Source organism: Anarhichas minor, unplaced genomic scaffold, assembly GCF_050575085.1.
Source record: "Anarhichas minor isolate MPS153535 unplaced genomic scaffold, ASM5057508v1 ptg000041l, whole genome shotgun sequence".
Taxonomy (NCBI): domain Eukaryota; kingdom Metazoa; phylum Chordata; class Actinopteri; order Perciformes; family Anarhichadidae; genus Anarhichas; species Anarhichas minor.
In genome coordinates, this window is record NW_027466487.1 from 534404 (window position 1) to 550504 (window position 16101).

The 16101-nt window shown below is 41.2% G+C and overlaps 1 protein-coding gene across 3 annotated transcripts in view; it reads right to left on the reverse strand.

Annotated features, from left to right (window-relative positions):
- Positions 1-4896: 4896 nt before the first annotated feature.
- deptor (DEP domain containing MTOR-interacting protein) overlaps positions 4897-16101 on the reverse strand; it is a 28452-nt gene continuing 17247 nt past the window's right edge. For 2 of the 3 annotated variants that reach the window (XM_076108847.1, XM_076108846.1), the window contains exons 8-10: positions 14418-14488; positions 13877-13981; positions 4897-8892 (exon numbers count right to left, since the gene is read on the reverse strand). In XM_076108847.1, coding sequence (XP_075964962.1) covers positions 8770-8892; positions 13877-13981; positions 14418-14488 — 299 coding nt within the window. In that variant the 3' untranslated portion in view covers positions 4897-8769. Of the gene's footprint in view, positions 8893-12349; positions 13982-14417; positions 14489-16101 lie in introns of all 3 variants that reach the window. The other variant, XR_012959093.1, reaches the window with a different exon arrangement.

Below are 16101 nucleotides of genomic sequence, written 5' to 3' on the forward strand. Positions count from 1 at the left end.
AGGACTCAGAAATTACCTTTTCTGACTTGGACACAACTCTCTTGGTGACTTGGACACGACTCTCTTGGTGACTTGGACACAACACTTGGTGGAGTTGATCCACGGGTCATTTAGCTCAGTGCCATATGGTCCAACTGTGCAGCCTCATAACGTTTTTAAAGGCATTGCACTGCAACAAGTTCTGGTACTTCTCCTTTCTACTGAGATGTTACCATTACTGTCACTCATACAAGAACTGTTTAATACTAAAGTAAATTAAAAGAATTAGAAAAAAGCTCTGCTGGCCTAGATATCCTAATTTCTGTCATGATACAAGTCTGTGTGGGACTGAGTAGTGAATATTAGTTTTCACCTTCAACAATTGTACACGTTATACACCTCAGGAATTAGAAACTTGTGTGCAGTTTAAATCGGCTGTCTCACTGTGTGTGCACTCAGGTGATATGTGACAGATCTCACATTTGTAAACCCTGGTTGGTACAGCACCAGGGGACTGTGTGGCGAGACAGTATAAAAAGTAAAAAACTTGACAGCAAATTATACTTGGTCTGACACTGAGAAGGTTTAGGGAAATGTTCTGCACACAAAACACTATATATTTTTTTTTAAATCTAAACTGCATGTACATTGTTTCCCTCCAAGATGCAACTTTTTTGCACAGCTCCTTAGTCAGTCACCTTGAAACTGATAGGCAACTCTTTTCGTGACATTTTCATCCCTTTGGTGTTTGAACATTGTAATCGTAAAAATGATCAAACTCCACGTCATCCTCCTGTATTTCCTCCACCTTCCTGTAATTATCACAAACAAGCCACCGTTGTTGGCTTTGACAAACATACATAGCATAATTTCCTGTGAGCATAGGATTTCTCCCAGGAAACAGGAACCCCCTTCCTGTGTGTTTATACAGGCACATGTTTAAGCTTGAACTGGGTGAAAGACAAATACAAGTTTCAAGGTATCAATCAGCCAATTCTCTCCTCAAATATTAGTTATTAATATAAAAAAGTTGTGCGTCTTCAGAGACAGAACAGAAACGGCAACCTCCTGCAATTCAGAAGCTGCAGCATTCAATAATGTGATTTTTACTTTTTCATTTGATTCTGTTTGTTGAGTCAGACGTTTGTGCGCGCGCGCACACACACACACAGGGCGAGAGAAACACACACACACAGTGACAAAAGACTACTATCTGCAAACACACTTAATATTACATTTAAATAAAAACCTCTGACACCTTTTGCTTTCACACATAAACAGACACACCTTCAGCCCCCCGGCCTACGCTGTTAAAACGCAGAGATAACCCGAGGCGTGGGGCTTAGCCACACACACACACACACACACACACACACACACACACACACACACACACACACACACACACACACACACACACACACACACACACACACACACACACACACACACACACACACACACACACACACACACACACACACACACACACACACACACACACACACACACACACACACACGGTTTGTTTGTCTTATAAACTCAAACAAAAGACCTGGACAAGTTGAAGTAGAGTTGACACATACAAGGGCTTGCAAACACTCACACAAACTCAGATACACCTCATGCTGTGACTTCCAACCTTTTTTTCTGCTGGACACACACACACACACAGAAAGACACACTGTGTTAATAACAAGCATCAGGTTAATAGGAGGGCAGCAGCTGGCTGAAGTGACCGCAGACTACTGATTAGGCCAACTATAGTCACAGTTATTAGCCGCCCTGTCATCTGGTACCAGGCCTGCCGTTCCCAGAGGATTGCTAACCGGACAGCTCTCAAGGTAATGATACATTTTTCAACTGGTCATTGTGGGATGCAGGTGATTTATTCAAGATAACATACATACTGCTATACAGTATTTTATTCTTGGTAAAAGGCAAGTACTTAACTCATCCAGGAATGGTAATGTTGTGGATCAGTCGGTCCACCACTTTAGTCCAGACTGAAATATCTCAACAACCATCAGATGGATTGCAATGAAATGTGGTTCAGACTTTCACCGTCACATCAAGATGAATTGAAATAACTTGTTACCATTTTCATTTTGACCAAGTTAGCAGGCTGACGTTAGCATTCAGCTCAAATCACAGCTTTAATTTACTCAATGTGACCATGGTCCAACAAGCAATATAGATGACAGTAAGTAGTAAGTTTGAATATTGGTGTTATGTTGGTAAAAGGCATTAAAAAAATACTGTGAATTAGTCTTCTCTCACTCATGCACCTGCATCCTAATCAGGCCCTGCAAAAAGGTGTTCCGGTACCCATATAGCACCAAATGGAGTTGTGATTTTCCTGTCCCACCATTTAGTTATTAAAGGAAATGCCAGTTGAAACGAGGTGGGTTCTACCAGAGTCGCTAGCCAATTTCACAGAGCTGGCAGCCACAGTCCAAGAAGCATTTGGCTGGTGGCTAACAGTTCTGCTTGCCGTGACTTGTCCTGAGCTCCTTGCCTGAGGGGAGGGAAGTGGAGGACAAGAGACAATTCACTTGAAAACACTGTAATCATGCCTCAAAGGCATTCAGTGCATCAGCCTGAGTACTGAAACATTCCTCTTCCTCAGCAATACACATCTTTCCTTTTCTATGCTTCTCTTCTGTGGGTAATATTCAAAAAGCTCCATATTTCCCCACAAGTGATAACACTGATAACCTTTATTTAATCAAAGCAGTCCACACTTATTGGCACTTATTGTGCCAAAAAGCTAACTAAACTTTGAAGAATATTGTGTTCCAGTTAATCTTATTTCATTTTCCTGGGATTACATTATTTGCTCTGCCATAATGTAATGTATGGCATAATATAAAAATAGCCTGAAGCCATTTATTCAATATCACCTCAGCTTTAAGATAAATATAGTGTGCTTGAAAAGATTGGAGACTTTACAACAAAGAGTGCCAACACGGGAAATTAAAAACCCCTTCTTTTATATTTTTTGGTTGCCTTTTTTCTAACTCTATTGCTACTATTGCTTGAGAACATTCAATTATTTAAACATTTTAATAAACCCTGATGTGAAGTAAAGAGTCGGGATAGAAAAGAGTGAGAAAGTGTGTTTTCCTCGTCCAACACTGAAACCCAATCTGAAGGAAACCAAAGCCTCGACCGCCTGCTTTCAATGCACCTCATATTTCTCCTTAACGCTCTTATTTTGGCTCTTGTCACTGTCACAAAAGGGATTTTTTAATATATATTAATTACTTGAGCTTGGCTTGTAACGTCTGTATTTGTGTTGCTTTAATTGGGCCAACTGGGCTTTTCAAACCTTAATATGATCTTGTAATATCTGCTACTTGGTGAATGCTTTCATCCTTCTCTTAGTGCGTTGGCCCCAGTTGGAATTGGACTCCTACCGTAACTTCGGCAGTGTGACTGTGATTCTTTATGTATCAACACACACATTCGTTCTAACAGACAACTTGGAATAATTGAATTTAGAATTGGAAACCTACTAAATAAGTACAGAGTGTATGTGAAGGTTCCCTGCTTTGCACTTATTCTGTTAAATAAACACATTTCTTATCAGTTCAGTATCATCCATCCAGCAGGCTGTCAGTCTGTGTGTGTGTGTGTGTGTGTGTGTGTGTGTGTGTGTGCGTGTGTGCGCAACCGTTTCTAATATCCTGTGTGTATGCATCACTCTGTTTACTGAGCAGAAACACACACACACACACAGACAAATAGATGAATGGATGAAGGCGACCTGAAGGTTGGTTGCTGAGCTAATCAATGGACGTGCAAATGCAACGAACAGACGGATAGGTGGATGAAAGGTGGCAATGGCCTCATCTGATAAGGCCTTTTCTAGTTAGTGTATCGTCAGTCTTCCTCGAGGATAAAAGGATGGAAGAGAGAGAGAAAGGAAGAGAGAGAAGGAGACCCAGGTGCCTGTATAGCCACTGTTAGCAAAGTATCACTACAAAATTACAAAACTGTCGTGTAACATTATTCAATTTATTGGCAACTCACCTTATTGTCAATATTTTAGATGTGTGCGCAATCCAGAATGTCAGTCCAGGAGAAACCTGTAGAGGGGTCAGACACTCAAGGAGACCATGCAGCCATGCAGGTCGAATAGAAATACGACCAGAATAAATAAATGAGATTAGAGCAGGTAAAAAATAGGCTGCATGAATGACTGTGACCAGACAGCAACAATAACAATGTCAGTTGAACCTCTGCTACTGGAGTGCAGAGATTGTTTTTATTCCTGTGGATCGTATTCACATGCAGACCAACCGGGCAAAATCTGTGGTTGCTTGCTGAAATATCTTGTGCCACAGTACTGCAGCACATCCTGCTGGTAGCTCTTTGGTAGTACATCAAGAAAGAGAGAGAGAGGGCGTCATATTCACTTTTGACCAATCTAGGAGGAGAGGAAACGGCACAGGACAGAGGAGGCAATGTGTTCATCTTGAGATCAGTGACGACATGCAGCAGTTGGTTTGATACCTCAGATATTTTCTCTTGTCTCAGATTTCCATTATAGTGCCTTAACACAGTGGTTCTCCACCTTTTTTGCTGGTGGCCTCTTAAACTGAGGCAATGAGTTGTTAGCGGTTTTTATAATAAATTATAAATGAATTCAGAAAAACTCTCTCTCTCTTATGCCTTGAATCTGCTGACCTCACAGATTTGGGAACCACTGCCTAATATCATGACGCTGTATGTTACAGGTCTATCAGAGCTTTGCTTTATTTCTACTACACAATAAAATAATAAACAAAAAACAGGCATTTGTGATTTTTAGACAGCCAACAGCCTCATGGGACTAAACCAGCACTAAATCCATCATGTCGAATAAGTACAAAGACTTCAGACAGTCCTAAAGATGAAACCATAAGCACAGTGTAGAATCAGTTTGTTTATTAAACACTTAATCAACTGTTTAATACATCAGAACATCAGAATTAGCTTTAAGCTGCTTTGTCAAAAACAGACTGTGGTACTGTGTGAGCTTATATTGTCGTTAAATCTCTGGTAGCGGTGAAAATAAACACAATTGAAAATGTTGGGGCCCCCACTCTGGCCTCATGAGGTGAACACAAAGCAAAAATAATCCCTTTAATTAAGCGAGTGAACCAACCATCAAAGCTGAAGTAGAAAATTGACAATATCCACAGCACAATGTAGAAGGAAATACATTCTGTCGGAACATTGCTTTTGAAACCGCGGTTGTGCTTTTTGAAGGTGGTGTCCATAAAATACTGATTGTCTACAGAACTGCGGCACGATCACCTGTTACACGAGCACTTCTGATATACAAGGTCAGAGATAAACAGATCTGGGAACAGAACAAGAGAAAAGATGACCACCAACTGTGATTAGCAGCAACTTGAGGTCTTAAGGCAAATGCTTTCAGGCTTTATTGTTGAACAGTCAGTGAGCCCGTTTCAGCCAACTAACGACCACAGAACTCCCTCCAGACGTCTTAATACATGTGAAGGGACACGTGTCACACTTCTGCATACTTTCATTTGCTAAACCTCAACTGTTATCATAACCAACCTTTCCAAACGGCCTCCAGACAAACAAGAAACATTTCCGTCTTCTTTTTCAGAATCACAACCTTCCAGCCATTTTCCCCAAAACTTCACCAATGTGTCGATATCAGCTTTTAAAGAATAATGATATATCTACAGTAGACTAATGAAAAGCCTCCAGAAGAATCACTAATGCAGAACAAGTCATTTTTGTCACGCTACCTGCTGATTGGCTGTGTGGAAAAATCGTATTAAAGAACTCTGTAAACGTATCCAAAAATGTCAAAAACTCTAATGTCCAGGGTCCCTATTATATCTTCTCCAAACACTGCAAACTCAAAACAACAAAACATCCATGACCTTTACATGAGCAATGTTAAATAGTATGTTGTATGGCATCACCCGAGCTAACAGTTTTGAGATCAGCAACTAACACAACATGTCATGAATGTTTATCAACTAGAAAACATCACCAATGTCTGTAAAATGTTCCATAGTCATTTTACACGCTTCTTGTTTACACAGCTGAGGAAGTGTTGTTCTTTTATCATCGTCCTGAAAATGGAGCGCTGCAGAAAGCATGTTAAGAACTACTTCACCTGTGAAATGATTTGTCAGATAACTCAGTCCTACAAGTCAAGAGACTGAAGAAGCGCTTTGGATTAGAAGCCAAATGCCCACAGAAGCACAGATTTACAGGAATCATGCATTTCACTGCGTACAACACCGAAGCACATTGAGGAACAACAAATGAGACGCCCACCGAACAACTGACTTCGGAGACTTGCAGGCAGTTCACCGTGACGTACGCCGTGTGTTAATTCTACTGTTTGGCAATAAAGATTGTTGAATAGAAAAAGTTTCCTGCATTTGTATTTAGTAATAACTTCTTCAGGATTAAATTTAGTAAAAATTCAATGAACCAGGCAGTGTTGTGTTGTCTAAAACAAACAAGTAATGTTAAGTTATGTATTGTAACTTTTTGGGGTGAAGGCGTAGCCCTCCAAGAGTTGTAGCAGTTGGGTTCATCCCCATGCACAGGCGCAGTCTTGATGATTTTTTTGGCGCCCTTGTGCTCTGCACGGCCCGCCCTTACATCCGCACTCGCGTCCATAGTTCTGCTCCCAATTTGAACCTTTATTTCTTCAGTGACCGAAGGCGGAACCAGAGGGGCCCACAGCTTGGAGGGCTACGTCTACACTCGTAGTATCTGGAGTTACAAATGGTAACTAACGTTTCGTGTCGTATGGGCTTGGCCCTCTTAGAGCTGTTGCTATTGGATAAAAGGTGAAGCTGATATCGTCACTGTGACACCAATGTCCCCGAGCAGAAAACATACACCAGTTCACAGACTGTAACTTCCACACATTATAAGGCAGGGAGGCCCCGACTGTGCACGTCTTTCATTTACGGGCACGCAATAAATCTTTACGTTTGCAAATACCTGCAAGGACAAACCCAATAGAGACAGCTCTTAGGGGAGAAGCCGATACGATATAGAAACAAGTGTTTACTCAGGAGTTAAACATAGATTACAGACACATACTGTATAAGAAACTTGAGCATCACTAATCCATGCTCTACTTTTTTGTTACCATATAGTTTTCAATTTGATCTTCTCATGCTAGTATGTCTAAGCACATGGTGGCACAGTGTATACACATAGTCAATTCTGATGATATTTTGGAGGCTAATGAGGTACAAAAATCTATTTATATCAACTTTAAGCCTTCTTAAGTCCAGCTAACCACATTAAAGGGTAATTTCAATCAAATAACAAAGAAACAATTCATTTGTGGAGGTTCTGTTGCTGCCATTCCAGTATATTGACAAGATATTTCCAGAATCTGTGCTCCCATACAGTATAGGTATGTATATATGCATATACATATTCAAATTCTGTTTTTAAAAAGCAAGCTTTTGTCACCTAAGTGCTTTTGTCAATATAAAACAAAAGTGTAATAGGTCAAGTGCTTATATAGTAATCCTCCCCTTTAATTCTTAAAACATAAAAGAATATATAATATAATATATATATTATCAACGGAATCTACTCTTTGCTACAAGAACATCTTGTTTCCCAATTAAATCTGGTTGGCAGCACATGACACTAATTGTAGTTTAGTAATTATTTGGCATTTCCACTGGAATGAAATGTTTTTTGGCAATAAATGCAACACGTCTTAGAAATGTTTCTTAAATCTTTCCTTAAATTTTAAACATGTTGAGAGAGAAGATTTGCACTCTGAAGTGTCTTTACAAATAATGACATCTTATGTCAAAGTGGAAGTTTCTTGTTTGCATGTGTCATCTTAAAAAAAACAAAAATAAGGGGTAATTTATCCTTTAAATAATATGTATAAGGTCTCCAAGATGTTCTCATTGCTGTAGTTTATCTGATAAACACCATTCTTCTAAAGCAGTACCTCCTCAGTTGGCTTGTGCGTTAAATTTTTAGTAACTGTTCTATATACATTGTGCCTGTTAATGTCACATACATTTCATCACGCAAACTAATTCCTAGCAGCTATATATCTACCTGGGCATCGAATCATTTGTACATTTTTTTTTTTTTTCACACGACAAGGGTAGAAATCTGTATTTTTTTCTATTCGACACACTGGTTGCCCAAGCAGGAAAAACACCCTGAAACCAGACTTGTGATTTACGGACTGTAGCTGTAGTATAAATGCTCCCCCTCTGTGTCGTCCTGTCTCTCCCAGCAGAGAGCAGTGTTGAGCCATCAGGAGCTTAAGTCCATGGTTGGAAACTAACTGGGGGAGAGGTCACCGACTGTCGACATATAAAATACTCTTCCTTTTTGTTACATTTGTCAGATTGTACTTGTTCATCTCCTGGTTTTAATGACAAAGCTCATCTCTCGTCCTTTCATTAGGACTGAGAGCCTTTGTGAGCTCATTGAAGCAGTTGGATCACCATCTGTAGAAGTGTTGACTCTTTTATGCCTCTAAATCCAAAGAAAACTAAATCAAGCCCAACCGTGCGTGTTTTGTCTACAGGTTGAATAATTTACTTGACTCATATACCTTCTTAAACACACCGTCTCTCAGTCATCCACCTTGTCCAAACACCATTGGAACAGAAAGAGTGCGAGTCGTGTTTCAAGTCGTCCACGTTACTCTGTCGCTGTGGTTAGGAGGTCAAGTCCTAAACCTTCTAGTCCCCGTGTTATTACTGCACTACTCATCTATGAGGGATTCTGTCATGGCTCTGCTCAAACTTATGCCTCCTCCATCACCTCCATGACTATTGTCCTGGCTCCGGTCAGGATCAGGCTGCTGACGGTCCGGTAGTCCTGAGAGAGGACGTTGCGTCCGTTCACCGACACCACGAAGTGACACACCTTTAGAAGAGAAGGACAGAGAGAAGAGAGTCAATCAAACAAACGAATCAACGAATCAAACAATATTGACCATCAACCAGGAGTCGAAGAGAAAGCAATATAAGAGAGAAAAACAAGGGACATACAAGAAATACTGTCTTTGGGGACTAAAATACTTAATTGCTTTGATTTGGAGATATTGTTTGCTAAACTATAGTCCATATCAACTGACATAATGAGGACCCGCAATGAGCTGTAATAAGCTTTCTTGTTAAGACTTCAATGAGAGAATTTACACCACTCTCATATCTGTACTATAAATATGTAGCTGGACCCAGCAGATGGTTAGCTTAGCTTAGCACAAACACTGGCGACAGGGGAAAAAGCTAGCCTGGTTCTGTCCAATGGTAACACAATCCACCTACCAGCACCTCTCAAGCAAGTTTACACATTCTATCTTGTTTGGTTCATCTGTACAAAAAAACAAAGTGTAAAAACGGCACTTTGCCATTTTACAGTGGAGTCTCCACTTGTGTCCACTTCCTGGTGGGGACAGATACGAGAGTGGTATCAATCTTCACATCTAACGCACAGCAAAAATGCAAATGCGCATTTCCAAAATGTCGAACTACATATCAAAAGCAAAGAGCTGCCTTCTAAATGCTGCTCTTGCAACATGATGCTGCCGTTTGACTCTTTGCAAGCTATTACAAGAGCACACGCATACACAAGCACACCGCTCCCAAAAGTGTTCCAAAAGCTCTGCAAGATGCAAGTTCGAGGAACGTCCCAGAAAACTAAAGCACACAATCACTCTGAAATTTATAATGGCTATAAATCGACAAAGTGTAGACGGCTGAGTGACGATGGAAGAAAACCTTTTACAGATGTGCTTCACGGGGCCTTGACTCAGGAAACAATTACAGGGAGCAGCTATTTAAACCCTTACTGCTCCTTGCATAAACTGGTGTTACGTACAGGTTACTATTTCTGTATTTTCACAGCAATTGCGACTAGAGGTTTTCCCGGCCTTGATGAAAGTTTCAGGAAAGCAGAGATCAGAATAGGCAGATGGCTTAAGGGGAAAGAGAGATTAAAAGAGTGATAGAGGAAAGAAAGCCTAGACTGTTAATTCTGTGCTGCAGAGGAGTTTCAGACTCTCGCTGTCATCAATATAAACCTCTGGAGAACTGTTCCTGTGCTAGTACATTTCTACTTAGCTTATGTGCCTTACTCACTAACATAGAACCATATATGTGACATACGATTGTGTACCTAGCTGAATGGTAACAAGACTATATGGGGCATTTCTGCCTTTGCTTCCATAAGAGGAAGTAGGGTTAGGAAGTAACTGAATGGGGGTGCGTTTAACCAGAGTGTGAAGATTCTCAGGGACAATCAAGGGTAATAAAGACGCATGTCTTTGTGTGAGGAGGCCCTGTCCACACTACTCTGTTTCTCCTTGGATGCAGATTTGTCAAATAGAAACGATCTCCGTCCACACGGGAGTTTCAGCATCATTCTCGAGTTGATCTGCGTCCACACGGCAGCCTTCGAAGGCGGACAGCACGTGACCATTAACGTACACTGGGCATGCGTGTGACGGTGTAAACAGGAAGTGGATTGCTTGCTTAGTTAAAAAAAATAAAAATACGACAGAGTAATAAAGTAGTCTCCGTTGAAAACTCTTTAACTCTTTCCAACTCCAACACCTCCCCCCCCCCTTTCTCTCCCACTGATGCTTCTCTCCATTCAGGCTGCGGTCTCGGTCTTGGCTGAGGCCCAGCTGCACTTAATGGCTCCTTGCTCTCAGAGGGTTAAAGTCACTCTCACACAGCGGAAGGAAAGAGACAGAAACAGGCATATAGAGAAGCGAGAGAGAGAGAATTATCAACACGTGTTGGGAGGCCTCGCTGAGATATTGATGAAGCAATAACAGCTGTACGCAGCGTAGAGAATAGTGCCTCTTTACCAAAATACTCAGGTGCTGGAAGACCTGAGGCCATGTTTGTCTTTACGTCTCTTCTTGAGGAATCAGAAAGCCAAAGAAACAATAGAGTTGAAACCACACGTTAGGGCTCCCTGGTAGGTTGGTGTCTTAAAGAAACTGCTTGACATTTTGGAAAGTATTTGACTTCTTGCCAAGAATGAATGAAAGTCATGAATCAAACCAATTGTCCAATAAGAATTTGGGCAATTAATCAGGCATCATGACCTCCCTCAAACTCAATGTCAAATGAAAGGCAACCTGGCCTGAATCTAAAATGAATTATGGCAACCAATTTGGGGTTTAAGTCAGGATTAATGTTTCTTTAGCTCACTAACCAACACTTTAGCTTTCTGGTTGCCTGGCAGCCTCACGGTGACTACAAGACTCCAGGGCCTCTCAGGATTTGCATGAATAGGCAGAGAAGAGTATTTCCCAAAACGCTGAACCTTTCCTTTAAGAGAGTCAGACTATTAAATGTTTTGTGCATGTCTCAACTGATGCACACAAAGTGAGACAAACACACACCCTGCTCTACCTGCTGCTGCCTTATAAAAGTGCATTAGTAACATAAGAGCCCGAATCCATTATGGTCGGGACGATGCTGATGTGTGCGTCTGTGTGAGGTGGAAAAAGATACAGAGCCGAAGTGTTTGAAAGCGTGTGAGCGATTAGAAATGAGAGGAGCTTTATGATGCTTTTTACTACCTCCCCACTGAGGTCGATAGGTGTAAGTTGCTCCTTTGGCCTTTTGCCTGGACCGCGGTGCCAACACCTCACAGCATGGCATTCCCTCTGCGGGATTGTTTTACTGCTTAATAATTACACATCAATAAAACTACTCAGGTGAAGTAGAAGAGGATAAACCTTCTTGAAACTGCAGGCAGTGCGATGAACTCACACTGCTGCACACCAGGAATCTCATGATCTCATATTTCTCAATTAATATTGTGTTTTTAGGGAGTTTTCTTTGCCCTGAGCACATAAAAGATAACGATACCTTTCAGACTAAATATATTAAAAATACAAAAATGTGGTGTAAAAATGTTACAAGACGTCCTCACAGTACATCCACAATCAGTCCACACTCAACAGAGCCACACACACACACACACACACACACACACACAATATGACAGTTAACAGTGACAAAAGCAGAAGTGATATTATTGACGGTTTCCTCTTTCAGTGCTAATCCTTAAGATGCTGCTTCCTCATCCTCCACACTCTTCAGCTCATGAGCCTTCTCGCTGACATCACCCCGAGTTAACATCCTTCCCTTTATTTAGTCGGAGAAAACTGAAAGGTTGCGTGGTGTTTTTAACCGCTGCTTTTGTAAAATCACTTTTTTCAAAGGGTCGTCACCTTTCGGTTTCCGTAAAAAACTGAAACACTGAAATGTTGGACACTTAGCAGATTTACTCCTGTATTAGCTTCTCTGCACTGGCTCAATGTAAACTCGCATATTTAATTTAAAATCCTGCTCCTCACCTACAAAGTCCTAGTTGGCCAGGCACCATCATATCTTAAAGAGCTTATTGTACCCCGTTACCCCACTAGAGAGCTGCGCTCCCACAATGCGGGGTTACTTGTGGTTCCTAGAGTCTCATAAAGTAGGATGGGAGCCAGAGCCTTCAGTTATCAAGCTCCTCTTCTGTGGAACCAGCTTCCAGTTTCAGTCCGGGAGGCAGACATCCTCACCACATTTAAGAGTAGGCTTAAGACTTTCCTTTTTGATAACGCTGATAGTTAGTGCTGACTCAGGGTTGCCTTGGACCAGCCTCTAGATATGCTGCTATAGATAGGCCTAGACTGCCGGGAGACTACCTCCTAGAATACACTGAGCTCCTCTCCTCTCTCCTTCTGTATGAATTCATGTCCCATTAATGCACTTTACTAACTTTGCTTCTTCTCCGGAGTCTTTGTGCTTTTTCGCCTCACAGGTTTCCATGGATCGTGGTTATATCTGGACCGTGGTCGTGCCTCCTGCTGTGGCCCTGCTGACACCCACTGCTGCTACTATCATTATTATTAGTCGCATTACTGTTACCATTACCGCTTTTAATATCATTAGTTTTTCTTGTACCGATGTGAGGGTCCAGGCACAGAGGAAGTTGTATGTGTACAGACTGTAAAGCCTTCTGTACGAAATAAATGGAATTGAATAGAATTGAAAACTCTAAGCCCGAGGAAACACTTTAATGTTCCCTTCATCATTTCAAGTGTTCACTGGACATTGTAATGATTTATCAATTATTCAAACGCAGACTTTTTAAAACACAACCAATAGTTTATGTGCTTAATAACTTCATGTTTACTCCCCTGTCTCTGCTACTCTTTCTGGCTCCTGCTGCTTTTTTTTTTTTTTTTTTTTTATTCAGTCCTTGCTCTCTCCTCCTCTCTCCATGTTGTGGTTTAAGTCACTTTGCATTCCCAGGATTCCTTGCTGCCACTCTGCTTCCACACCTCCATGCCAGCTGCGGCAGCAGAGCCAACATCACCCTGTTTACCCTCTTCATGACTGTTTTCCTCCCTCAACACTTATCCTGCTCTTACGGCTCCTCTCTGCTCCTGTCCCGACCATCATCCTCATTACAGGATGAGCCCTTGTACTCTTTCTATTCCTCTCTGTCATTCTTGTGTAACACTTATCTCACCGTCTGCACTTAAATGTAAATATGTATTTTAGTACAAACTTAACAAACCACTGTTCATACAAGTATTGTCACAACAACTAAGCGGCCAAGCACAAGAGATGCATCTTAAGTATCGAAGGATTTTCAATCTCAGACATAACAAGGGCTTCCTCATATTACATTGTGGTCCCACAGACACGTAAAACAAAACCACAACTTCCTCATCTAACCTTCAAGCTCCAGAATACATTATATACGCTACACACGGTAACATCTACCCTCCTTTCGTTCTTCACACCGGTACCTAATGCGTGAAGAGATGGCGGAAGTCCTCTGGTGCTCACAGTGCTTTCAGGACTCCATACATCGCTCCTGTCCTTACCTTCATGCCAGCAGCTGCTGCAGGTCCACCAGGGTCCACAGCCTGGATGTGACAGGGTTTGCTGCCTCGCACCACAAAGCCCCAGCCCACAGCATCACCTACAATCTGAGGAACAGCGAGAAGACACGGAATGATGACATGAGTCGGCACACTGTTTGTATTTAAGTGTGGTTGTAGCTAGTAGGTGGACCTTTGTGGTTAGATTCTCTCCATCATAAACTGTTCCCAAAAGGTGAAGAACAAAACATCGACACTGTGAAACCATGTCTGTAAATTGTTGTATACACATTACATTTATGTCCCTAGTATTATTCGACTTTCAGTATTATTCAAGTACGATACCCAAATTTATCTGAGACACGTGCCGGAGCTTCCTGCATATCCACATGACCTGAAGGCCCGGCCTTTAGTGTGTGTGAGGGAGGGAATGTGTGAGTATGCGTGACTACATCCACGCTGAAGTTGTCTTTGTTAGAGCGCTGTCGTGTGTGTGTGTGTGTGTGTGTGTGTGTGTGAGAGAGAGAGAGTGAGAGAGTCCTACAGTGACTGTCTTCTTAACGAAAAGTCCTCCTGGTGTCTGCAGCTCCTCTGGACTCACTTGTCTTTTCAGAACTGTTGAAAAAAAACACACAAAATATTACTTACTAGCGTGACAACCAGGCAGAGCCAAATACATGTGCACACATACTCAAATAGGCATGGACATGCAAACACACACACACACTGAAGAATACAGACATAATATTGTTGTCTAACAAGTGTGTCGAAAGTGGTGTTAGTCACATGGTAACGGGGCCTGGAGGCTCACTGCTTCCTGAAATATTATAGCTCCCTTCCCCTGATCCAACTTCCCCTAACTATTGCTCAATTCAACATGACTCTAAACCGGATTTAACTGGACTTTTGCGTCTCAAAAAATATCTAAATTAAATGTTATGTTCATTCCATTAGTATGATTGAGAATCCCCCACGTACACAATAATTACCACATAAACTGGTCACATTAAAGACAAATGTAAGCTGAGAATATGCATCTGAAACAAGTGGGATCATATAAACGACAATATTTCAATGTTTTTTTAGCCATTGTCACTGTGTGCATGTGTGAACTTCTAATTAACTGCTCAAGTTATATATTGTCATTTAGTCCGTTTCTGTTTCTTCAGTATTTTTAAAGCTCTGTGTTTATGTTCTGTTCATTAGCAATCCTTGATGAGCGGGGCTCTTTAAGTAATTACTGGTCATCTTTCTGGGGTTTAATGATTGACATATCCCTGAAGATCAGATGAATGAATGAAGACAGACACTTTACTGTGCGTGCTACAGTATAAAACAGCAGGATTTAATATTTGGTCTTCTTCTTTAGGAGTGAGCACAGATTAAGATTTTTTATTTTTTTATTTAAAGTGCTAAAATGATTTGAACTGTATTTAATTCTTCCACACAAACCTGACAGCAAATCCCTCCGGTAGCCTGTGGCGTGTGCATACTGTTCAGTATGTGTGTATTTGATGAATCTCTTGCGGTCTGTGTAGTACTTCTAATCTAGTCTAATCTGATGAAATTGAGGGAGTGAAGTGAGAGACTTCTTTTATCCTCTTCATCTGGACATTTCCATAATCTCTCTGTGGAAATCCTGATCTGATTAGATCTACAGGACAACCCCTCTTTAATGCCTCATCTCTTTTTATCCATCTGCCTTCATAAATGAATAGCAGAGCTTTTGTACAACATACTGTGAATGTTTTATGTTTTTGGACTCTTTATCTTCCCACAGTGTGATGCGCAGAATTATTAAGGTTTATTTGAGGCAGAGGGGGATTTTTTGTGTGTGTGTGTCTTCCTTTTCCTGTCCATTGTGCACGGCGTGTGTGAGTGCTCATGTCGAGGGGGCTCTGGTGCTACAAAGAGACTGTCAAGGACTCTGCTTGGATTAGACACATCAAAGGAAACCTCACAGTAGTAAAGACACGGAGTAGAACACACACACACACACACACACACACACACACACACACAATTGATTATCACTTGCTACAAGCAGCACATATTGATCTTCCTCTGAAGTTAGCCTCTCTCTTCTTCAAAGTTTCTATATTTCCTTCTAAGTCCACTAAAAAAAAAAAAAAGGTGAAGTTTGCTTGTATTGATTGGCAGGAGGGGGTTAAGTAATTTTGGGTATAACTTCTTTTTGTACTTACAAGAAACAATATGAAATTTTTAGG